General features: G+C 37.7%; 1 protein-coding gene across 3 annotated transcripts in view; it reads right to left on the bottom strand.

Moving 5' to 3' along the window:
* Positions 1–26,449, bottom strand: part of ZNF736 (zinc finger protein 736) — a 47,280-nt gene that overhangs the window by 12,574 nt on the left and 8,257 nt on the right. For all 3 annotated transcript variants that reach the window (XM_063605748.1, XM_055114982.2, XM_055114981.2), the window contains 3 exons: positions 25,932–26,212; positions 3,702–3,828; positions 3,104–3,199 (listed from right to left, as the gene is read on the bottom strand). In XM_063605748.1, the coding sequence (XP_063461818.1) occupies positions 3,104–3,199; positions 3,702–3,828; positions 25,932–25,934 (226 nt within the window). In that variant the 5' untranslated portion in view covers positions 25,935–26,212. The remainder of the gene's footprint in view (positions 1–3,103; positions 3,200–3,701; positions 3,829–25,931; positions 26,213–26,449) is intronic.

The raw sequence follows: 26,449 nt of genomic DNA, 5'->3' as shown, positions 1-26,449 counted from the left end.
TAAAAAGGAGTTGTCTCTCACTGTGAATGCACCAGCAGATTAAATGGATAGAAGACTTAAAGAATTCAAAAGCTTAATAAGCATACATCAAAAAATTGTCCTCCATGACAGTAAGAGGCTTTTCAAGAATCAATTCCATTGGAGAATAGCCTCCCAATCCACATTTTAAACTCTTGTTTTCTCCTTCACCTTTGGACCTTTCACATGTGTTATCTGCTAAATCATTCACACCTATCTGAGTGTATGGCTATTCTTTCCACTCGTTTCACATTCCAGTAATACTTTCTATGCTGCAGAAGGTAACCAGGTCTAGCTTAAAGACTTTCCAACACAACCTTTCTTTCCTTCAACAGCAATTGGTCTAAGTAAAACACAATCAACTCCCAGTATTATCCTCAAGAGAAATCTAAAACAACAGGTCTGTTTAAAGTTCTGATTAATAGAGTCTGTCTCCCTTAACATGAAAATGATGGAGTAATGAGAATTACAGTTTGTATCTGCTAGAAGGTGAATGTTGTTATAATACTAGAGGAACTGCCATGCTACAGTCATCTAAGGAAGCAAAAGATTATAGAATCTGACAAGAAAATGAGGAAAAATCTCTTTAACTTAGAAATTACACACAAAAGTTCAAAGACATAACTGAGAACATGTTTGTGAAGCACTAAAAAATCTATAGCCTGGCTCATTGCTACAGCCATTCTTTAAGCAAGTCTTTAAATATTAGATTAGATGGCTGTTTTTAAGTTTTCAAATTTCATAAAAGGACCACGTAACATAAAAAAAAAAAAGACAGAAAACGTACACCACTTGAAGAAATAAATTTCCAAAACTCAATCCTTAAGAAAAGAAGATCTTTGCATTATCTGACAAAGATGTCAAAATAATGATACTAAGTATGCTCAATAACAAAAATAGAACAAAGATTTTAAAAAAAGAACCCAGTAGAAATCGTGGCAGAAAAATAATTGTTGAAAATTTTTGTAGAGTCACAACAGAATGATCAGAAAACAAAAATCAGAAAACTAAAGACATATTATTTATAAACATTGAGTCACGAAAAAAATAAAACAAGTTGAAAAACATCAACATGGAATATGTAACTAATTTATTAGATATGATTAAGGAGACCAATGTATTCATGAAAGGAATCTTTGAAGAAGAATGCAGGAGAAAAGTCATAGAGAGGTTATTTGAAGAAAAAAGGGACTCACTAAGAACTTCCTAAATTTCAAAGTGATGAAAAAAAATTCTAGCAACCAAGGATACTTAATCTGGGAGAAATTTACTTTAAAAATAAGACAAAAATAAAGACTTTCTAACATGAACCAAAGGTAAGGGTGTTCATTACCCCTAGAAAGGTCTTATAAGAACTACTACATGGAGTCCATTATGTTGACAGATATGGTGGTTCACACCTGTAATCCTAGCAACTTTGTAGGCCGAGGCAGAAGAAGAATCATTTTAGGCCGGGAGTTTGAGACCAGCCTGGGTGATATAGTGAGACTCCTTCTCAAAGAAGAGACCTTTAAAATAATTTTGTTTTTCAGGGAGAGGGTTTTAAAACCTGCTAGAACTAAAGATTGATTGAAGTCATTTTGAAAAGGCAGGTCCTCATATAGGTGGCAAACTTGAAAACCCTTGGTCTGTGGCTACAGGTCAAGAAATGGTTCAACTATTTTGACTTGACTTAAAATTCTGTAGTGACTCCATAACCATCTCCAGCTCCTTCCAGCCATAGCCTAGGAGTGGTTCTGCATATCCAGAGACCCAGAGAAAGATGCCTGTTTGTGGTTACAGCAGTAGGTCTGCAGACCTTGGCCTTTACTGTGCTCTCTGAAACAGTTCAGTGACTCAGTTTCAGCATTATTTGTGAAAAAATTCGCGTTACTGAGATTATATGTGTGTCATACACATGCGTATATAAATGTGTTTATATATATATACATATGAATGACACAATCACAGTAAGCTTCATACTAAATAAAACCACAAAATGATGTCGTTTAAAATAAAGTTAAAATTGAGAGTTTAATATGTACTCAGCAGGCCGGGCACAGTGGCTCATACCTATAATCCCAGCACTTTGGGAGGCCAAGGCAGGCAGATGACCTGAGGTTGGGAGTTCGAGACCAGCCTGACCAATATGGAGAAACCTCGTCTCTACTAAAAATACAAAATTAGCCAGGTGTGGTGGCACATGCCTGTAATCCCAGCTACTAGGGAGGCTGAGGCAGAAGAATCGCTTGAACCTGGGAGGCGGAGGTTGCAGGGAGCCGAGATCGTGCCATTGCACTCCAGCTTGGGCAACAAGAGCAAAACTGTGTCTCAGAAAAAACAAAAAACAAAAAACAAAAAAACAAAAAAAATACTCAGCAATGTTTTAAGCTCCCCAATGACATAGTATATTTAATAAACGTATGAAGTAGATACACTGAACTATATTACATACAGTTGAGGAATTTGGCCATATTTACCAACATTTGTTTATATGAAAAGAGTAACATTTGAAGTAACACAATTTTAGAGTTTGTTTCATTTAGGGAGATGCTTAGTGTTTTGATATAATTACTGAGTATAAATTTCCGTAAAATCACATTTGAAGGTTCCATAGAATAGAAAATTATAAAGCAGGAAGCACACATCTTTTTGTGGTGTTCCTGGGATTTCTGATCCAAATTGTAATATCACCAAAACTTATATATTTAGACATTATCCAAAAACAGAACTTAAAAAAATGGTTTAATATAGAGTTTCTCAAAAATACAGATATTGCTGTTTCCCCAAAGCAATGGAAAAGCAGTCAAATCACACATTTTGTCAAGCCATGAAAGACTTTCATTATTGCTGTAAACTAAAAACAAAAAACAAAACAAAACACACACACACACCACACACTACTGAAGGGGAAGTACAGTGCTTGGAAAATTCACAAGAATGGGACAAAAAATGTCCCTATGTTAAAGCAAGAGAAAGAAATGAAGGTTTCTCAGAAACCATTTCCACTGGAGCAGAGCTTCTGGAAGCATGTTTAAAGGTCTGGCTTCCTCCTTGACATTGGGATCCGTCATTTGTGTCATCTGCTTCATTCACTCCCACCTACCTGGGTGTTTGGCTACTGCCTCCTGTCTCTTCACTTTCCAAGGCTCTTTTCTTTGCTCCAGACAGGTCATCAAGTCTGGCTTAAAGATAGCAAGACCTGTTTTATTAGAAAAAAATAACATGACTCTTGCTAGGATAATCTGATTACTAATCTAGTACTATGCTCAGTAGAGAAGAGAGAACATTATAGAAGACTCTAGAAAATTAATTTCAATATACTGTTTCCTAACAGAAACTTTACAATATTTAGAAAGTATTTTAAATTTGTGGTTCTTAGCTCTATTACCCAGTAATACTGAATCAAAAATCAGCTGTGAAAATTGCATTTTTAGGTGTGGGTAACAATATTTTATGCTACTAAATTTCTGATATTACCACTAATTTAGACTGAAGTATACAGATGAGCTCAAAAAAGGGAAAGATTAATGTTAAGATGAAACATCTTGAAGATTATATTTTCTACCTCAACAGATACCCATTTTTTTCTTTTTGAAGCAGGATTCTGAAACTCATTTATGCAAAGCAGAACCTCCAAAAAAACCAGAAGAAAATAAAATATTTAATGTAGAATATGAGTTGTATATTGAAGTTCTTCTCACCCAAGGAGACCAGGTTTCCATAGTTCTCTAACATCACATCCCTATACAAACGCTGCTGAGCAGAGTCCAGGCATTCCCACTCTTCTGGGGAGAATTCTACAGCCACATCCCTGAATGTCAACACTCCCTGGAAAACAAAACATATTTACCAAGTGACCATAGAAAGAATTCTTGATTTGACATCAGGTAAAATGAGAATAAAGAGAGCTGGTTCTGACTTATATGAGTTACTGGAGTTATCCAGTAGGATACTTTCTAGCACAGAAATATTCTCTAGTGTATTTTTAACTCTGAGAAAAGATGGCATAAGATCATGAAACCAGTGTATGTGCAATACTTTTCTTGATGATACAGTATAAAATAAAGGACATTAACACAGGCATGTACATTTCTTAATGCTACATTTACATAATACAAGAAAAGTTGTCTATAGTTCCCATATGGAAACTTCATGGTGAGTTAAAAGAATACTTCTCAAATCTTATTGTGTATAGCAATGAACAGGAGATCTTGTTAAAACCTAGATTTTGACTCTGAAGATCTAGCGTAAAGCTTGAGTTTCCAAATTTGTAAGAAGTTTGCCAGTGGTATCGTTGCTTCTGGTCCAAGGAGAATATTTTGTCAAAAATTCAGTAAGTGGCACAGCCTAGGTTTTTAGTTTATTTGACCAGTAAAGAAAGACGAGAGCCTTCATTTTCCATAGCAAGCGATATGCAAAGGTAGGAAGAAAGAAGAGCTGTCAGATTAAACATGGTTTAATCTTGTTTTTGCACATCACTTGATAAACTCCCCAAGGTACCTATTAATAGAGAAAAATAATTAACTGTAGAGTGAAAAATATCTGTCAGAAAGCGTATTTACCAAGTAAATAAATTAAGATCAACTATATTAAAAGAAATTTGTATCAGGTGCTGATTAACAAAGAAGGATACAAGACTACTGTGCTATTATTAACATTAACACAAAAAAGGGTCAACTTAATCTGAGTCTAGTCATGAAGAAACATCAGTTTTAGGCAAAATGTAAGCTACAAATGTCTCCCATGTTCTGTAATCTCTAATTTTTGGCTAAACTTTTTTTTTTTTAAACTTTAAGTTCTGGGATACATGTGCAGAATGTGCAGGTTTGTTACATAGGTATACATGTGTCATGGTGGATTGCTGCACCTATCAACCCGTCATCTAGGTTTTAAGCCCCACATGCATTAGGTATTTGTCCTATTGCTCTCCCTCCCCTTGCCCCCATCTGCTGACAGGCCCTGGTGTGTGATGTTTCCCTCCCTGTGTCCATGTGTTCTCACTGTTCGAATCCTACTTATGAGTGAGAACATGCAGTGTTTGGTTTTCTGTTCCTGTGTTAGTTTGCTAGTTTGCTGAGAATGATGGTTCCAGCTTCATCCATGTCCCAGCAAAGGATGTGAACTCACTCTTTTTTATGGCTGCATAGTATTCCATGGTGTATATGTGCCACATTTTCTTTATCCAGTCTATCATTGATGGGCATTTGGGTTGGCTGCAAGTCTTTGCTATTGTAAATAGTGCTGCGATAAACATACGTGTGCATGTGTCTTTATAGTAGAATGATTTACAATCCTTTGGGCATATACCCAGTAATGAGATTGCTGGGTCAAATGGTATTTCTGGTTCTAGATCCTTGAGGAATCACCACACTGTCTTCCACAATGGTTGAACTAATTTACACTCCTACCAACAGTGTAAAAGCGTTCCTATTTTTCCACATCCTCGCCAGTATCTGTTTCCTGACTTTTTAATGCTCGCCATTCTAACTGGTGTGAGATAGTATCTCATTGTGGTTTTGATTTGCATTCCTCTAATGACCAGTGATGATGAACTTTTTTTTATGTTTGTTGGCTGCATAAATATCTTCTTTTGAGAAGTGTCTGTTCACATCCTTCACCCACTTTTTGATGGGATTGCTTTTTTCTTGTAAATTTATTTAAGTTCCTTGTAGATTCTGGGTATTTGCCCTTTGTCTGATGCATAGATTGCAAAAATTTTCTCCCATTCTGTAGGCTGCCTGTTCACTGATGACAGTTTGTTTTGCTATGCAGAAGCTCTTTAGTTTAATTAGATCCCATTTGTCAATTTTGGCTTTTGTTGCCATTGCCTTTGGTGTTTTAGTCATGAAGTCTTTGCCCGTGCCTATGTCCTAAACGGTACTACCTAGGTTTTCTTCTAGAGTTTTTATGGTTTTAGGTTTTACATTTAAGTCTTTAATCCATCTTGAGTTAATTTTTGTATAAGGTGTAAGGAAGGGTGGTCCAGTTTCTGTTTTCTGCATATGGCTAGCCAGTTTTCCAAGCACCATTTATTAAATAGGGAATCCATTCCCCATTGCTTATTTTTGTCAGGTTTGTCAAAGATAAGATGGTTGTATATGTGTGGTGTTATTTCTGAGGTCTCTGTTCTGTTACATTGGTCTATATATCTGTTTTGGTACCAGTACCATGCTGTTTTGGTTACTGTAGCCTTGTAGTATAGTTTCAAGTCAGGTAGCATGATGCCTCCAGCTCTGTTCTTTTTGCTTAGGACTGTATTGACTATATGGGCTCTTTTTTGGTTCCATATAAAATTTAAAGTATTTTTTCTAATTCTGCGAAGAAAATCAATGGTAGCCTGATGGGAATAGCATCGAATCTATAAATTATTTTGGGTAGTATTGCCATTTTCATGATATTGATTCTTCCTATCCATGAGCACAGATTTTTTTTTTTTCCATTTGTGTCCTCTTTTATTTCCTTGCTTTAGCATCCTAGAGAGGAAGTCTCTTCTATTTTTCATTCAGAACTTTCTGAGTTATCCTGGGCAATAAAGACCATTCTCATTAAATGTGCATTTTTATAAGCAGTTTTGCATAGATTTAATGGAAGCTAAACAGTACATGGTCTCCTTCTTCACTGATAACCAAAGACTTGATCCCATCTCAAACAGGAATCTTGGGCCTCCACACCTTTCCATGTTCGACAGCCACAAAAGAAACATTTGTAATGTTGCAGGTATAAATTCATGGTGACAATTTTTTCACGGCTTATTAAAAGCTGGGATGTAGGGAATAAGGAGAAGGCTCTGGTATATAAGGAAAAAGTATTTCTCAGAGCCCCTTGACTATCATGAGAATAAAAAGTGAAAAAGGAGTTAAACTGATAAGGCAAAGCATCACAAGTAGCATGTTGCAGGAAGTCAGGGACCCTGAATGGAGGGAACAGCTGGGGCCACGGCAGAGGAACATGAATTGTGAAAATTTCATGGACATTTATCAGTTCCCAAATAATACTTTTGTAATTTCTTATGCCTGTCTTTACTTTAATCTCTTAATCTGTTATCTTCGTAAGCTGAGGATGTATGCCACCTCAGGACCACTGTAATAATTGTGTTAACTGTACAAATTGATTGTAGAACATGTGTGTTTAAACAATATGAAATCACTGCACCTTGAAGAAGAACAGAATAACAGTGATTTTTAGGGAACAAGGGAAGACAACCATAAGGTCTGAGTACCTGCGGGGTCGGGCAAAAAGAGCCATATTTTTCTTCTTGCAGAGAGCCTATAAACGGGCATGCAAGTAGGAGAGATATTGCTAAATTCTTTTCCTAACAAGGAATATTAATATTAATACCCTGGGAAAGGAATGCACTCCTGGGGGGAGGTCAATAAATCGCAGCTCTGGGAGTGTCTGTCTTGTGTGGTTGAGATAAGGACTGAGATACACCTGGTCTCCTGCAGTACCCTCAGGCTTATTAGGGTGGGGAAAAACTCCGCCCTGGTAAATTTGTGGTCAGACGGGTTCTCTGCTCTTGAAACCTGTTTTCTGTTGTTTAAGATGTTTATCAAGACAATACATGCACAGCTGAACCCAGACCCTTATCAGTTCTGTTTTGCCTTTTGTCCTGTTCCCTCAGAAGCATGTTATCTTCGTTCTGCTTTTTGCCCTTTGAAGCATGTGATCTTTGTACCTACTCCCTGTTTTACACCCCCTCCCCTTTTGGAACCCTTAATAAAAACTTGCTAGTCTGAGACTCAGGTGGGTATTACAGTCCTACCAATATGTGATGTCACCCCTGGTGGCCCAGTAAAATTCCTCTTTTTGTACCCTTTCTCTTTATTTCTCAGCCGGCCGACACTTATGGAAAATAGAACCTATGTTGAAATATTGGGGGCAGCTTCCCCTGATAGTAGAGAAGTAAACATTTGCAAGTTCTACACACATATTTCAGAAGAAAAAGTGGACACAGTCTCTGACCTGAGACACATTCACCTCAGAATAAGCCATTTCTTTCTTTTCCTCCTTCTCTGTGATCCCTTCCAAGGTGTGATTATCTGCACAAATTACACCTGTTTCTTGAGAATATGCCTTTGAAGCATGAGCAAAACTCCCTCCCCTGAAACCACCACACCCACAGGCAGAAGGACCTAGAATTGCAGATAAAGTCTGCCTTTGCTCTTTATCACGAGAGGTTCAGAACCAGTAAAGTCCTACATAAAAACCAAAATGTGAGTTTCCCCTTTCCAACACTCAGTTGCCTTTTTCTGCCACAGATGCCAGAAATTTCTACTGCCGCAATGGGAATATGGGCCACACTGACCTGCCCCTACCAAATCCAAGCAGAGCAGTCTCTATGATCTTCATTTGGAACTAAAGCTAAACTCACCTCTCGTGAATGTATCTGAAAGCACTCGTGATTGACCCCGGGCTCACCTTAGCCTCATATGTGGCACTTAATTCAAACAACATGGCTGCAAGGGAAGTGGAGCAAGATGACTAAATAGCATCCTCCAGCAATCATCCCCCAGAAAAAACACCAAATAGAATGACTGTCCAAATAAGAAGCATCTTCATAAGAGCAAAAAACTCTGAGGAGTGATCACAGGACCTAGTTTTAGCATCAAATCAAAGAGGCAGTGAAGAGGGTAAGAAAGAAAGCTGTTAATTACCAACAGCAGCCCTCCTCCATTCCCTGGGAGTGCAGCTCGGCAGAGAGAGAAAATCCATGTGCTTACAGAAGGGAGAGTGCGGTGATTGTGAGACTGTGCAGTAAAACTCAGTGCTGCCTGTCATAGCAGAAAGCAGCATGGGGCAGAATTCAGCCAGAGCCTACAGAGGGAGCACTCAGACTAGCCCTAGTCACAAAGGAATTGTCCATTTCAGTAATCAAAACCTGAGTTTCAGGTAGCCCCACCACCATGGGCTAAAGCACTACGGGGTTCTAAATAAACTTGAAAGGCAGTCTAAGCCACTGGGACTGCAACTCCTGGGCAAATCCTGGTGCTTTGCTAGGCTCAGAGCCAGAAAACTTGAAGTGCATGTGACCTTGTGAGATGCCAACTGGGATGGCCGAGAAAGTGCCTGCATTACCCTTACCCTAGGCACAGGCAGTGCAGTTCACAGCTCCAGGAGAAAATCTTTCTTTCTACTTGAGGAAAGGGGAGAGAAGAGTTAATAAAAACTTTGTCCTGCAACTGGGACATCATCTCAGCCACAGTAGAATACGGCATCAGAAAAAGCCCTGAGGCTCCTATTCTAGGACTTAGTTCCTGAGTGACGGTTCTAGACATACCCTAGGCCAGAAGAGAACACACTGCCTTGAAGGGAAGGTACCAGTTCTGGCAGCATTCATCACCTGCTGAGCAAAGAGCCCTTGGGCCTTGAATAAACATCAGCAGTAACCAGTTAGCAGTAACTTACTGCAGCCCTTCGGCGGGTGAGACCCAGTACTGTGCAATCCAAGCTGCCGCAGCCATGTGGAGAGACTCCTGCTTGAGGAAAAGAGAGGGAAGAAGAAGAGACTTTGTCTTGAAGCTTGATTACCAGCTCAGCCATAGTGGAGTGGCCGTAACAAGGTAGCTCCTGAGGTCTCTGATTTCAGGCCTTGGCTCCTGGATGACATTTCTGGAACCACCCTAGGTCAGGAAAAAAACCCACTTCCCAGCCAGTCGCGGTGGCTCAGGCCTGTAATCCCAGCACTTTGGGAGGCCGAGGCGGGTGGATCACGAGGTCAGGAGATGGAGACCATCCTGGCTAACACAGTGAAACCCCGTCTCTACTAAAAAATACAAAAAAATTAGCCGGGGCGGTAGTGGGCACCTGTAGTCCCAGCTACTTGGGAGGCTGAGGCAGGAGAATGGCGGGAACCCGGGAGGCGGAGCTTGCAGTGAGCCAAGATCGCTCCACTGCACTCCAGCCTGGGCTACAGAGCGAGACTCCGTCTCAAAAACAAAACCCCACTTCCCTGAAGCAAAAGAAGCAGGCCTGGCAGAGATCACCACAAGCTGACCGAAGACCCCTTAGGTCTTCAGTGGATATCAGCAGTAGCCTAGCAGTACTTGTTGTGGACTCTGGGTGGTGGTGGCCATGGGGAGTGGCTTCTTATGCTTGATAAAAGAGAAAAAAGAGTAGGAAGGATGTTGTCTCATGGCCTCGGTGCCAGCTAAGCCACAACAGAATAGGGCACCAAGTAGATTCCTAAGGTTTCTGACTCCATGTTCTTGCTACCAAAGGCATTTTGCTACCCCCAGCCCAGAGCTCACTGCCCTGAAGGAAAGGACATGAGCCTGGCTGGATTCACCACCTACTGAAGAGAACTTGGGTCTTGAGTGAACATCAGGTCACTGTGGGCCTTATGTGAGAGCCAGTCCTGTGCTAGCTTTGGGTCTGACTTAGTGTAGTCCTAGTGATGGTGGCCACAGGGGTGCTTGTGTTACACCCACCCCAGCTCCAGGTAGCTCAGCATGCAGAGAGAGAGAGAGATTCCATTTATTTGGCAGAATGTAAAAAAAATAGAAAAAGAGTCTGCCTGGTAACCCAGAGACTCTCTTGGATCTTACCTATGACCACCAAAGTGGTACCTCTACAAGTCTGCAAGCATCACAGTGTTATTCAAATTGGGGTGCCCCCAATGCAGATACGACTGCAATGATCAAAGACTTAGATTACAATACTCAGTTCCCTTTGAATACTTGGAAAGCCTTTCTAAGAAAGACAGGTATTAAAAAGCCCAGAATGCAAAAACTAAAATAAATACCTAACTCATTAATGCCCAGACTTCAATGAACATTCACAAAAATTAACACTATTCAGGAAAACACAACCTCATTAAATGAGCTAAATAAGGCACTAGTGTGCAAATCTTGAGACAGAGATATGTAACCTTTCAGACAGGAAATTCAAAAAAGCTCAGCAAAATTCAAAATAACAAAAAAAAAAAAGAAGAAAAAAATTCAGAATCTGTATTCAATAAAATTGATAACTTGATTAAAATCATTTTGAAGAATCTAGCAAAAATTCTGGTGCTGAAAATTCAAAAGACATTGAAGAATTCATTAGAGTCTCTCAACAGCAGAACTGATCAAGCAGAACAATTAGTGAGTTTGAACACAGGTTATTTGAACAGATACAGTCAGATGAGACCAAAAAAAAAAAAATAGCCTCAAGAGGGCAACTCTAAGAAATATGGCCTTAAAGAGGAGGTAGAGAAAAAGTTCTGGGTAGAAAGTTTATTCAAAGGGATAACTAGAACTTCCCATACCTAAAAAAAAAGTATTAATATTCAAGTACAAGAAGGTTATAGAATACCAAGCACAATTCACTTAAATAAGACTACCTGAAGTTTTTTTTTTTTTTTTAGACAGAGTCTTGCTCTGTCGCCCAGACTGGAGTGCAGTGGCACAATCTCGGCTCACTGCAAGCTCCACCTCCTGGGTTCACGCCATTCTCCTGCCTCAGCCTCCCAAGTAGCTGGGACTACAGGCGCCCGCCACCACGCCCAGCTAATTTTTTTTATTTTTTAAGTAGAGACGGGGTTTCACCATGTTAGCCAGGATGGTTTCAATCTCCTGACCTTGTGATCCGCCCGACTCAGACTCCCAAAGTGCTGGGATTACAGGCGTGAGCCACCGCGCCCGGCCGACTACCTGAAGATCTTTAATAAAACTCTCAAAGGTCAAAGATAAAGGATTCTAAAAGCAGCAGAGAAAAGAAATAAATAACATTCAAACAAGCACCAATATGTTTGACAGTGGACTCATCAGTGGAAATCTTACAGGCCAGAACTTTTATCCTAGAATAATACATCCAGCAAAAATATCCTTCTACCATAAAAAAAAAAAAACAACTGACAAACAAGCTGAGAGATTTTATTAACACCCCCAGACCTGTCCCACAAAAAATGCTAAAGGCAGTTCTTCAATCTAAATGAATAGGACATTAATGAGCAATATGAAAACATGTGGTACAAAACTCACTGGTAATATGAAGGACACAGACAAAGACAAAATTTTTAGTACTATAAATGTGGTGTGTAAACTATTCATATTTTGAGAAGACTAAAAGATTAGTCTATAACTACTTGTAATTATGAAAAGTAATAACTCTCTACCTCCTTAAGGCCATAACTCATATTTCCACTTTTGAGGCAGTTATAGTTATTAAAAATACTAACCACAACAAGTTTAAGACATAGACAGTATAAGATATAAATACAAACAATAAAATGTTAAAAAGTTGGGAGATAAACTGTAGTTTTTATTAGTTTTCTCTTTGCTTTTTTGTTTGTTCATTTTTACAATATGTGTTAAATTGCCATCCGTTTAAAATAATGGGTTATAAGATGTTATTTGCAAGCCTCATGGTAACCTCAAATAAAAAACCTGTAACAGACACACATACATAAAATCTAAAAATTAAAACGTACCACTAGAAAAAATCATCTTTACTAAAAGAAAGGATGAATGGGAGAGTGAAAAGGAGAGAGAAAGGACCACAAAACAGCAAGAAAGCAGATAACAGAATGGCAGGTGTAAGTCTTTATTTATTAATAACAACACTGAATATAAATTAACTCCCCAATCAAAAGACACAAATTGGCCAAATGAGTTAAAACAAACAAACAAACAAAAAAAAACCCAAGACCCGACAATTTGTTTCTTACAAGACACACACTTCACCTATGAAGACACAGAAAGACTGAAAATAAAGGGATAGAAAAAGATATTTCATGCAAATGGAAACCAAAAAAGAGGAGGAATAGCTACGTTAAACAAAACAGACTTTAAGACAAAAACTATAAAAAGAGACAACAAAAGTTATTATAATAAAGTGGCCAATTCAGCAAGAAAATACAACAACTGCAAATTTATATGCACCTAACATTGGAGAACTCAGATATATGAAGCAAATATTAGAGCTAAAGAGACAGAGATCAACTCCAGTACAACAGAGACTTTCAACAGTAGACAGATCATCCAGATAGTAAAATCAACAAATAAACATTGAACTTAATCTGCACTATGAACCAAATAGACCTAATAGAAATTTACAAAGCATTTCATCAAAAAGCTACAGAATACAAATGCTACACTTCAGCCCCTGGATTATTCTCAAGGATGGACCACAAGCTAGGTCACAAAATAACTCTTAAAATAATCTCCCCCCAAATAAGATGATATCAAGTATTTTCTCTGATGATAATAGAATAAAACTAGTAATCACTAACAGAAAAAACTTTCGAAACTATACAAACACAGAGAAATTAAAATATGCTCCTGAATGACTAGTAGGCCAATAAGGAATTTAAGAAAAAAATTTAAAATGTTCTTGAAACAAATGAAAATGAAAACATAACAAAACTATGAATACAATGAAAGAAGTACTAAGAAGGTTTATAGCAGTAAGTGCCTACATGAAAAAAAGGTAAAAAAAATCTCCAAATAAACTATTGATATATCATACAGAACTAGAAAAGAGCAAACCAAACCCAAAATTAGAAGGAAAAAATAAAAACTATAGCAGAAATAAATATAAAAACAAAAATTCAAAAGAAACATAATGAAAAGTTAGTTTTTTTAAAAGATAAAATTTACAAAACATTAGCCCATTGGCTAAAGATTTGGGATTCAGGGTCCCATGATGTTTGAATTACTTTCAGGTCTGAAGGTGCCAAGTGCATTGAAAGATGGGGCTGGAATGGCTGATTGCTCTGCTGTGAAGCTATTTTTCTACAAATCTGGCTGAACTGCTCTGGAAGGGACTGTGTATTAAAAATAGGCAGATAAATATTCTGCCTGCAGATTTTGGGGCAAGCCAAAGAGAGAAAAGCCTCTCTGAACTAAAGCCTTGTGTGTACCTCCTGTGTTTATATCCTGTCTGGTAATTCTTTCTGTACAGTGTTTGGAAAACATAATTAAAAACAAAATTATCTCCAAATTCAGAGACACTCTAAAATGGTACAAGAGAAAGAAAATTTTTTTTTACATAATTAAACCACAATGTGATATCCATCATAGGCAATCTGCTGAGATTACAAAAGCAGAAATAAAAATCACCATATTTAGTCTTTAAGTAGAAGACTTAACAGCATAATTTGTCATATATAGTTCATCTTAAATGAACCAGGTAATTGAGAAGCCTATATGTATATTGGGTATATTCAATGAAAATTTAAATTGGCTATATTCAAAAGCAAAATAAGATTTCCTTGGCTTCATAATATTTTATGAAGTTACCTACTGTAGGACAGAAAGGTAATCCATTTACATTTCAATGCAATGGTTTCCAGGTCCTGGAGAAAGACATTTCTAAGTTAAAAAGGCTGACAAAGTCCTATTTACCTATTTAAATGATGTACATATATTTAATAGAGACACAAAATAAATTTACCTATAAAATTTTTCTAAAATTATTTTTTAAAAGGAGAGTAAAATGTCTTCTTTTATCTTCAAGTTGGATAATTAAGTCTGGTATTTCTAATTTGTATTTGCCCTTACAACAGCCAAGTTTCTAACGCCATGACCTTGAACTCATGGACATCTGATTTCCAGTAGGCATTTGAATCAGGCACCCGAGGAGTGGCATTGGGTACAATTTGTTCACATGAAAGAGGGTTTAGTCAGGAAGTAAAGGCAGAAGAAAGATGCTATGAAGGACTGTTAATCTGAAATAATCTGAATAATCAATAAAGCCTCAAAATCCAATTTTAGAGTTTATTCAAGTGAAAAGCTAGAAATAGTCATCCAGGAGACAAAAGCTCTAGTGAAATGAGATGAGTGCTTCATAGGTGAAAGTTAAGTTCTTATTTCTACAGGCGAAAAACAAATTTAACAAGACTACAACAGTTTCTATACAAGGCTGGCTTAAGATTTACAAAAAATTAATTGGTTACAATGTATTTTTCCAACTTTTTTTTTTTTTTTTTACCACTGGTTTTTCTTTCCTTTTCAACCTAAGTGTGTATTTAACATTTCATCTTAAGACAATGCAATAGCCATAGGTAAGAGGGAGGTTAATCTATAACGGAAGTCAATAGTGAAGGGTAAAGAGGTCTTCCATGGAGCACTTCGGCCATTGACAACACCTGACAAAAGAATGCAGATGTAGAAGTAGGTGTAATCCATAAACAGAAAAACAAAGGTTACAGCTGCCTTGTTACTGCTGCCTGTCATATTACCCAGATTTTGTACTTACATTCCTTTAAGACCCAGAATAATTTAGAGTATCAAACAGCTTAAATTTTGAATTATTTAGTTTCATAGGACCTATGGGCAGGGGAAAGTCCAGAGTTAGTGGAAAGACTAATTTGTGCTACAGATAGTGGCTCAGAAAGGGTTAGGCTCTGCCTTATTTCTGTGTCTATGCAGGTAGATGAGACTATGATCAGGTGACTCAGAAGCCCAGTTGACTGGATGGAGCAGATTGTTGCCACAGATTTAGGGTCTGAGGACAGGGATAAGTCTAAAGTCCTCTAGGCACTTGTATCTGGCTGAAAACTCTAGGAGCAAAGAAAATGTGGATGCAATTTGTGAGCATGGAGATTTGTCCTAAGAGGGTTGTGAGCACATTCTTATACAGTGTGCATGTGTCCGGGGGGGCAAAATCACATACTGGTAGCTAAATGGGAGAAGAAGTCTGCCTTCTTAACTCACTTCCTATCACTTCCTATGTGTCCTCAGTTCCTGTTGACCTTGGGAGAAACATGGCATCACAGAACAATTTACAGTGTGACAGTCTGTGTGCACTAGAGCAGAACCTCCCTTTTCTGAGACACCTGGAGTCTCCCTTCAGCCCAGGGCCTGCCTGACACTTGCTGAGTGATTCACAGGCACGCACATGTCCTTGGCTCCTCTTATGTTATTTGTTGATGATTGACTCAAGTGTCAAAAACATGAGAAAAACAACTCCATTTTCTTTTGAGTAACCCACGGCATATTGTGAGAAGTTATTATAGCATGAGCATGAAGATGTTTTTAACCCAGCTTTGTTGGAAAATGAACAAATCAAAAACAAAAAAAGAAAATGAACAAAATCAGCAAAAATGGATATGTGATAGGAATAGATGGAAGCCTTTGACAATTATGCCATGAATCCATATTTTATAATATGTAAGTAATAAAGCAGAATATAACTGCATTAAGAGATAAGATTATGTTTTCAAATAGTTTGTATGTGTTTACTATGAATTTTTGTACCACAAATACCCCCTGCTTTTAGGTATTTATTTTTTTACTTTTTAAAAAAAATCAACTTTTAAGTTCCTGGGTACATATGCAGGATGTGCAGGTTTGTTACACCGGTAAATGTGTGTCATGGTACTTTGCTGCACAGATCAACCCATCACCCAGGTATTAAGCTCAGCACCCATTAGCTGGTCTTCCTGATGCTTTCCCCGCCCCCTGACAGGCCCCAGGGTGTGTTGTTCCCCCAAGGTGTCCATGTATCTCATCATTCAGCTTCCACTTATTAGTATGAGAGCATGCAGCGTTTGGTTTTCTGTTCCTGTGTTAGTTTGCTGAGAATAGCGGCTTCCAGCTCCATCCATGTCCCTGTCAAGGACATGATCTTTTTCCTTCTTATGCCTGCATAGTATTCCATGGTATATATCTACCACATTTTCTTTATCCAGTCTACTGTTGAAAGCAATGCGGGTTAATTCCATGTCTTTGCTATTGTGAATAGTATTTTTTTTTGTTTTACTTTTAAAAACAATATACTGCTTAAGGTTAATTGAAAAAAATAAATTTTTAAAACATACTTTGAGAGCACGGAACCTATTGAAATGTAATCACAAGTGTTTCATGCTCAATAAGCAACTGTAGTTTAATATTTGTTATGAATATTTGTTGGCTGTGTTTCAAAATTTCTTATCTGGTATTTTAAAAAAATGTTTATTACTTCAAAGGAGTGCCCATAATATGGTAAAGATACAAGAGATTTCAAATAAAAAAGAACTCACAGAATTTACGTGTTTCGAGGAAAATGTCACAGCTGTAATTGGTTAGAATTTACATAAAGGCAGACGTCTTTATACAAACACATAAGACAGAAAAGCAGAGCAAAACTGTGGTTTGCACCAGGCAAGATAAGGAAAAAAAGAAGGCGCTAAAGAAGGGAATCCTGATAAACAGTGTGGTTAAAGACTGTAAGTTTAGGTGGCCCTAGAAAGGCCTTACTAAGAATTAGGAGGTTTTAGTAATTAAGTAATAGAGAGTGACTAAGTAGTTTTGTAAAGAGTAAACAGAAAGACATACATTTTTTATAGAATTAAAATGTTGATGGTCCTATTAAACTATTATCTAATCTATTCCAATAATTGACATATTCTTATTACTGTTATCTCAGTTAATTACACTAATAAATATTTTAATTTTCAAGTCAGGATATTACTTCTGTCTCTTAACATACTCAACAATAAATAATCTGTTATTATTATTTGTTTCACAAATAAGAGCTGTGAGACACAAAGAGGCTGTGTAACTTATAAAAGCTGACTTTTTAATTGTGAGAATAGGTTTCAGGTCCTTTTTAAAGCGAACTTTCTTCTCTATTAGATGTCTTTGTCACATTCTCAGCCGTAATTTTAGAAAAGTCTGTATCTTCACTCCTGCTCACACTGTATTTTGATGTTACTATCTTAACACTTCTTAGAACAGTGCTTGGCATATTGTACATAGCATTATCAAACATGATTCCCAAAGGAAAAAAATAAAAACATAATTTCTATTTGTAGATGATATACTATACCTAGAAACTCAAGAGATTTGACAAATACCAAGATTTAGCATAGTGGCAGCATAAAAAATAAAACTGTTTATAAAATAAATATAAAAATTGATGTTCTATCATATTGAGATACCACTTCACACACGAGAATGGCTATTATACGAAAAACAACAGCATAATCCCTAAAAGAACAAGCGGTGAAAAGAAGAGGGAGAAATTAGAATGATTTTTAACTCCTGGTGCAAATGTAAAATGGTGTAGCCACTATAAAAAACAATGTGGACGTTTCTTGAAAAAAAAAAAAAAAACCATAAAATGTACCTTCTTCTATGTTTAGAACATAGAATTATATGATCCAGCTATTTCATTGCTAAATTCATAGACTGTAGTTCAACAACATACAGCTTATCACTAATCAATGTTATTTCTGCAAACTAACGAGAATTCCTGACAATGGCTGACTACTTATTCTGCTTCTTACTTTATAAACCGTATTAAAAAGGCCAAAGTTCATATCTTAGGTAACATGCATCTGAGTCTTCCAGGCAGCTGTCCTCACCTTGGCTGAAGTAAATTCTTTAAAATTTTATTTTTTTGCCCCTGCTTCTTCCTTTGGATTGATATTTCTGGTGCTGTGAGCAGGATTCAGAGGGACGCTCCCAACCATCCAACATCCCCCTCTTGAACTCAGAAACTAGCCAATGAGAACCCCTTGTATTCTTCCAGCTCCCAGCACATTGTTGAGTGTAAGGGGTGAGTCCTCCTGAATTCAGATCTCCCTACTATTTTGTGAGGTCAAGACTTTGCTTGAGCTGTTCTTTTCAACCCTCACTTTCTAGAAAAAATATTTCCATTTTTGGCTAAAGTCAGAAGATTTTAATTTCAATATTTTTAACTGCTTTCTCTGCTTCTGTCTCAAGACAGAAAATCTGGGTCATAATACTGGCAGTCTAGCCCTGGTGGTTTTACTTCTTTTGTTCTAAAATTAGATAACATGCTTTAAAAAACACAGCTGTTTTCTATTGCTTCTAATTTGAACTTGATTTTTTGGGATCTTCGAATCAAAAGGTGCATGGGAGTGAATTCTCTCATCCCAAAGATAAAAGGCAATTTCTTTAACTGACTCATTTGGGTGCTCTAGGTAACTAGAGACTTTGTAGAGGTGTTAGGATGATTTTCAATGCTTTGTACCAGTCTCACAGGGTCCTCCCAAAAGAAAAACACCTGCAGAGACTTTTAACTAAGCTGGAAGGTAAACATAAGCATTGCTCACCCAGCACTATAATCAGCAATTCTTGGGTGACACCTTGAGGAGTGATGCTCATACACTGCACACTTAGACCTGGTACACTGCTCTGGCCATGATCACCTTTGAAAAGTTTCTAAATTATGGAAAACTGATCATCAAAACCATTCTTTTCCTTCTAGGTAACATGCCTTAGAAACATAAGCTGAACTTATGTATAATACCTATGGAGCTTCATCTTGCAAATGCCTGGGTAAATGGACCGACATGACTTCAGATGAGCCCAAAATGCAATGACAAAAATGAAGGTCTTATGACATTTCTAAATTAATATCTTTCCATGCACAATTGGAAACGGCAGGTTTTAGAATGAAATTTAATGAAAGGCCTTCTTTCTGTTTTGCCTGGCTACATTCTAATAAGAGATTTCAAAGTACATTTTAAGAGGGCTCTTTCACTTCCTCAAAAAAAAAAAAAAACCTTTTAAATGTTCAAACTGCCTGTTTGATTGCTGCAGGATTTACAATACATACTTTAACTTTTTCCAGTCTTTTCTCAGTCTCTCGGAGATGTAAATCTTACCGTGTATTTGAAATGTTAACATCCAGAGAATTAGCAAAACAGCATTCTAGCTGAGATCAAATTGGAGAAAAAAAAATTGAAGTTTTTTTAGACCAAACCTCAAAATTTTATTTCTCAATGAATTATCTCTAGCTTAGGCAAAAAACATTACATACATAATAATTAATTACTAATGTATTTGTTTTTATTATTTGATTTTTGCTCTTGACCTTCTGGAGTCCACATTTGTAAACTTGTCTACTCCCATAGACAGCTTTCATTCTCCTGTTTTACCAACCATTTCTTAAAATCTTGTGTCTGGCCTTTGTGGGTAGATGGTAAACTGAGAAGCTGAGATACTAAAAAATGTGGCCTGAAAATATAGATTGCAACCCACTTGCAGTAAGCTGTTCTTAGGAGAAGTTTTGATTACAGAAGAGCTACAATTTTTTTGTTATTTCTCTGAAGTTTTAAAGTCATACAGGATTTCTTGGATTTGGCCTCATGAATGTTGGTGTTGGTTTTTAGTCACTAATTCAGGTATCCCTTTAATTTAAAATTTCAGTTTATATTTAGAGTGTAATAGAAACTTTTGTTGTTTTGTTTGTTTAGTCTTCTCTCTGGAACTAAATAAAACCATATACTGTGGTTTGGAAAAAAGAAAAATTTCAAAGAGAAACAGCTTTGAATAGTGATTACCCTAGGCCTCCAGTAAACAAAAATGCCCCATCTCCAAAATTCCTTCTTGATGTAAATTTTAGAAAGAAAAAGATAAATTTTAGAAAGAAAAAGACAAGTAAAGAAATGTTTTTGTCTGAGCATAGTGGCTCACACCTGCAATCCCAGCACTTGGGAGGCCAAGGCAGGCAGATCATGAGGTCAGGAGTTCGAGACCAGCCTGGCCAACATGGTGAAACCCCGTCTCTACTAAAAATACAAAAAATTAGCCAGGCGTGGTGGCAGGCACCTGTAATCCCAGCTACTTGGGAGGCTGAGGCAGGAAAATTGCTTGAACCCAGGAGGCAGAGGTTGCAGTGAGCCAAGACCACTCAACTGCACTCCAGTCTGGGCAACAGAGCAAGACTCTGTCTCAAAAAAAAAAAAAAAAAAAAAAAGGAAGAAATGTTTTCTATTTACCTGGGTAAAATCTAATTTTAAAAAATTTAAAAGCTCTACAGTCAAAAGTCCATTTATTTAGAATTGACAGTCATGTTTAATCAGGCATATATATACACACACACACACATATACACATACACACACACACATACATACACATATTTTATATATACACACACACACATACATATACATACGTATTTGAGGCCTATGGTTTTCCCATATAAGGTCGTTAGTTAACTGAATTTCTCTGTCCCTAAACTAGCATCTCTATGTGCCTGTTTCTTCTCTTGCCGACATGATTTTTGCAAGGATAATGTAAAACTTTACTGGCTTTTTGGAAAACAAAGTCTTCTCAAACTGTCTCCTCTGGAATTAATTCTTCCATTTACTTCTATCTGTCTCATGTTCCACTTAAAACCTTTTGTCACTATAGAGGACAACTAAAGGAAACTTCTAGCAGCCTGAGACCCCTTGAAGAGCACAGATAAAGCACCACAGGCTTCTCCTTTTTGGCAGGGTACCTCTGTTTTTCCTCATGAAGCCCCCAGAGTTGTGGGTAAACAGTTTCTTTTGAGGTCTGAAGCTCTACTCCCTTTTACAATGAACTCCCTCTCTAGGGCTTTTAGATACAAACATGAGTAAGTTATATGTTGTGTCTACATGTATATATATGTCTATAAATGTCTTTGTGTATTATCTACATGGTACTGAATTAACTTAAAGATAACTGCTCATGAATTAAAAAAATAAGCCCAATATTTTTAAGAATATGTGAATTGAGTAAATCTTTTGGTAAACATGACTAGTTTAATATTGTTAGTTTAATTTAAAAAAAGTCTTTTGACTTCTCAGCAAAATATGTATATATTTAACTTCAAGTTTATTGCTTTTATGATACTTGCCCAACACGGTAATATAAAAATGGATAATAGGAAGTTTAACTTTAGATGAGTATATTAGTCTGTTTCATGAGATTTTACAAAAATAATTGTTAAGAATAAATAAATAAAACATGTAAATGGGACAAAAGTTTATAAACTGGAGACCCCCCCACAATACTGATTGTTTTGTAATGTGTTTAATTTAGTTTCTCAAATCTTTATGGAAACTATACTCGTAGACTGTTGCTAAGCTACATTAAATGATGGCTATTCATTAAACATCTAAATTATCTCCAAGTAAGACAAAATGCTAAGATATTAATTTTTAAATATAAGTTTAAGCTAAATATCTTTGGTTTCTTCACAGAAACCAAAGATATTTAGATCTGTTAGTATGTCCTATTCCACATTAAAAATGTTTCCATTTAAAATCCTATGTTTCTAAAAATTATAAAATATATCTTTATAAAATTTTAGTTCATGACTAATAGTTAAAATTGCTTACTTCTCAGGCTTTCACTATAAATTAAGATTACTAAAAATTAAAATTCTGCCCAAGATTCATAACTAAAACTATTGTTAAGGAAAGAAACAACGTTACATACACAGTACAAAGAAAATGTGTTTCTTGATGAAAAAAAAAAATTTTAGAAACAGATGTGAGAATGTGGTTTTTCTTAAAGAAAAGGCAATTTTGCTGAGTTTAGAGGTTATTTAAAAAATACATAAAATTGAGAGAAAAAAGATAAAGAAAATGAGGTAAACTTAATGGATATAGAAAGCTGGAGAAAGAAAGAGAAAAATAAAATTTTAAGGGGTTATAAAAGGTTTATAGAAATCTTGTATGGTCAAAGCTGATTGAGATTGAATACATCTGTTTATAATGCTTTCCTAAAGTTAGCTTTAATATTAATAATATAAAAATAAAATTTGATTTTCTATTTTTATGAAGAAGATTTACTCCAAATTTGTTGGAAGGAACCATATTAGATTTTCTTGGCCAGTACCTGTGCCACTAAATTGAAGGGTAATGTCTTTTAACATATCTGGTCACTGCTCTCTCTACATGGCTCTGAAAAAACCCAGTACTGGACAAATTCTCTCTAACTTCCACAGGCATGGCCACCAATCTGTTTTAGATTAAGATTCTATTTGAAAAAAAATCTGCTAATTATCTGCCTGGCTTTCAAAAAACAGCTTCATTCATTTTATTGGAAAAAAATGTTTTTGCCTTGGTGAGGTGTCACCTCCCATGAACACATGATTAAAAATATTTTTATAAGCTTAGAAAAAATTACTGATAAAACTGTTACATCCATTGCAGCTCAAAAAAAAGCTACTGATTCACTGGCTACGATTATACTAGACAATCATATTGCTTTAGGTTATATACATTACCTGAGCAAAGATATGTATGTATGGTGGGAAATATCTTTTTATTGTGTACACATAAATACTTCCTACGAAGTAGAAATTTTTAAAAAAAATTAGTTGGCCACCGTCACAAATTCTCCACCCTGCACAAGAGAGAAACTGATGTTTTCATGAATGTTTTATAATTTACGTGTTAATCTACCACACTTTCTTGTAGAAATGTATTTATTTTTCTGCAGGCATCATGAGAGAGACATTTCCTCTGTCTTTTCCCAGGTAGCATTCCCAAAGCTAAGCCCTGGGATTCTGTTTGAAATCATGCTAAATAGAACAAACTCAGAATCACTCACTACACTCACTGTGGGAAACATAAAAGGTAAATGAGAATTTTCAACCAATGGAATTTAAACTATTTTTTTCTAAAATCTACCCCTTTTCTCTTAGAAAACTTTTTTTTTAATCTTTCAAGCTCTAATGATAAAGTCCATTATACAATTAATGAAAAACTGAAGTTGAAATAAGTGAACATATATATTGAAGGTGACAAACACAGGGAGAAGTAGTGCTGACTGGAACACAGATGTTTTAGACTCGTGTCAATCACTTGAGAGATTCTCCCACCCCCATTCTGCTCACTAAAGTACTTGATCATCACTCTCCCAAAAGACACTGCACTTGCCCCCTGTGTGGCGGATGTGTATTTTGCTTTGCAAATTTATACACTCCCTCACTAGAGTGGATCTTTCCTGTACTTTGGGACAGTTATTCTCCTTCACAAGCCTGAGAGAAACCAGAGGGCAAGATGCATTTGTGCCTTTTCCCCTCAATACCAGCACCTGATTGGTTGACCACCAATGTGTCTGCAAGAAATGAAAACTAGGATTGAGGGGAAAAAAATCTTAATGTTAAAGCAGTTAGCTTTTTAGAGGAAGGGTGTATCAGGAAACTGCTCTCAGCACGAGGGCGTCCAGCTGCTCCCCTGAGAGGCTCCACCCAATGCCTCAGGCTCTTCTCTGAAAGGAGATGACCCAGGGGTTAATGTTTGCTAGACACTCCAAGAGACATGGTCCTTGTGGGTATCTTGGATCATCCCCAGAAAGTTGTAATACTTGGACCAGGAAAACACAGGAGAGCGACTGAGGACACATCACCCTGCAAAGGATCCAGAGACATTCTGGGAAGGCGCGCGTGCCTAGAGAAGATGAGAGGAGATGCGCAGTGTCAGGTGACTACTCTTTGCTTTTCTGTCCTGTGAAATATGCACAGACTAATATATTAAAAGGAGCCACCCACGGCTCTGTTAAACAAAAATAAACAAAATGCCACATCCGCTTTAAAATTAAATAAAGAACTGATAGTTCATAATGTGATTTGGAGAGGGATAGTTGGCATTTGGGAATGTGGGAAAGAAATTGGAAATTTAGAATTTTATACAGTCCCTAGAACAGTTAGGCTGGGAGAACAGTTTTAGATTTGAGACCCTGCTTGCCAAACATTTGAAAAATGCAGAGAAAACCAACGACCCTGTGGAGCATTAAAATAATTAAATAGCTAGCAATTAGGCTGAAGTGGCCATGGTGCCCTGGGATTCTGCCTAAGGAAACCTAACTACGTCGAAGGAATTTCTGGTAAATTACTAACTTTGAGAAAAAAGAACAACAACAAAACAACTTAGGCTTAACCAACCACAAGCTGCCAATAAAAAGCTCTAATTACATAACCAGGACATTTCCACCGGAGGGCTGCAAATGCAATACGTAACTGTAACCAATCAAATATTGAATCTGGTTTGCTTCCTCATACCTCTTAAAAAAAAAAAAACAACCTTTTGTTCCAAGACCCTCCTTTGAAAAGCCCCCAAACAACAAATCATAGCTGGGTGTTCTCTGATTGATAAATTGCTGTTTGTGCAAATAAACTATTTGTATTAATTGCTTCTGGCATTACTATAAATACCTCAGACTGGGTAATTTATAAGAGGATTAATTGGCTCATGGTTCCACAGGCTGCATAGAAAGCATAACACCAGCGTCTGCTTCTGGGGAGGCCCCACCCAGAAAGCTTAAAATCATGGATGAAGGTGAAGCAAGAGCTTGAAAAAGAGGCAAGGTGGGGTGCTGTACACTTTTAAATGATGAACTTCAGGGAACTCACTCACTATTGAGAGGACAATACCAAGAGGAATGGTGCTAAACTATTCGTGAGAAATCCGGGCCCACAGTCCTTCCACCAGGCCCCACCTCCAACATGGGGGATTACATTTAAATAGGAGATTTGGGCTGGAAAACACATCCAAACTATATCCTAAAGTTGCCTCAATTTAGGCTAGGGTGGTGGCTCATGCACGTAATCCCCGCACTTTAGGAGGCCCGAGGCGGGCGGATCACCTGAGACCTGAGCTCGGGGAGTTCGAGACCAGCCTGAGCAACATGGCAAAAGCCTGTCTCTACAAAAACAAACAAAACAAAATAGGCGTGGTGGCGCACCCCTCTAGTCCTAGCTACTTGGGGGGCTGGGGTGAGAGGATCATCTGAGCCCAGGAGGTGGAGGCTGCAGTGAACCGAAATGCACTTTAGCCTGGGCAACAGAGTGAGACACTGTCTCAAAAATAAATAAAAAAAAGGGCCACAATTTTATTTTTAAAAGGAGAAAGGAGGGACTAAGGACCCCACGGCCCACTGCTTCTTCCACGGAGGAACTCCAGACCCTAAATGAGAATTCCCGTCTTATGACACTCCCATCACCCCCACACAATCTGGAGGAGGGAGACTCGAGGTTGCGGCACAGAGCTGCCCAGAAAGGGATCTGAGCTGGGGAGAAATTCGAGTTTAGGGACAAAACAAGGCGTAGGGTTTTGGCTGCTGGCTCAGCCCCTAATCTGCGGTGGAGGGAAATGAGGATTGAGCTGTGCCCGCGGGGACTCGGGGACGCAGACTCCAGAGCCGACCGCGAGAAGGCCCAGATACCACCGCAGCCGGTTCCGGCCGGATTCAAACAGCCTCTTCCCCATTCTAGGGACACCCACTCCACGCACTCACCATTTCCCAGCCTCCAGATGTTCCGCCGTCCTCCCTATGGATCTCCCAGTACCTGCAGGTCACAGGATAACAGAAACTATGGTAGAGTCACCGAGGAACTCCAGGAACGGAGGAGATGGAACAGTGGAGACGCGAACTAGGATCAGAGCCCGGAAGCTAGGAGACAAAGGCCCCGCCGTATTGAAGAGGCCGCCTCTTCCTCTGTAGCTGCGCACTTGATTGGACAGTTTCACGCTAGCGCCACTGATTGGCTAGGGCTCCAGGCCCCACCCGTTTCAATCCTAAGTGACAGAAGATGTAATCAGACACTGGGCTGAATGAGGCAAGAGTGACAGGTTTTTGCCTGCAGCGTTTTCAGGCGAGTCCTCCCTGTGCTGAGGGCCTGGCCCTCCTGAGAGACATTTGTATTTAACCTTGCATATAAGATTATATCACTTTCTGATTATATTTTCGTGTGTGTGTATATATTACATTCTGAATTATAGTTATGTGTATGCTGCAGGCCCTGTCTCAGCATC

The sequence above is a fragment of the Pan paniscus genome, chromosome 6, assembly GCF_029289425.2.
Source record: "Pan paniscus chromosome 6, NHGRI_mPanPan1-v2.0_pri, whole genome shotgun sequence".
Classification (NCBI taxonomy): domain Eukaryota; kingdom Metazoa; phylum Chordata; class Mammalia; order Primates; family Hominidae; genus Pan; species Pan paniscus.
The sequence above is the reverse complement of the archived record's forward strand: the minus strand, read 5'-3'. Positions and strand labels throughout refer to the sequence as shown.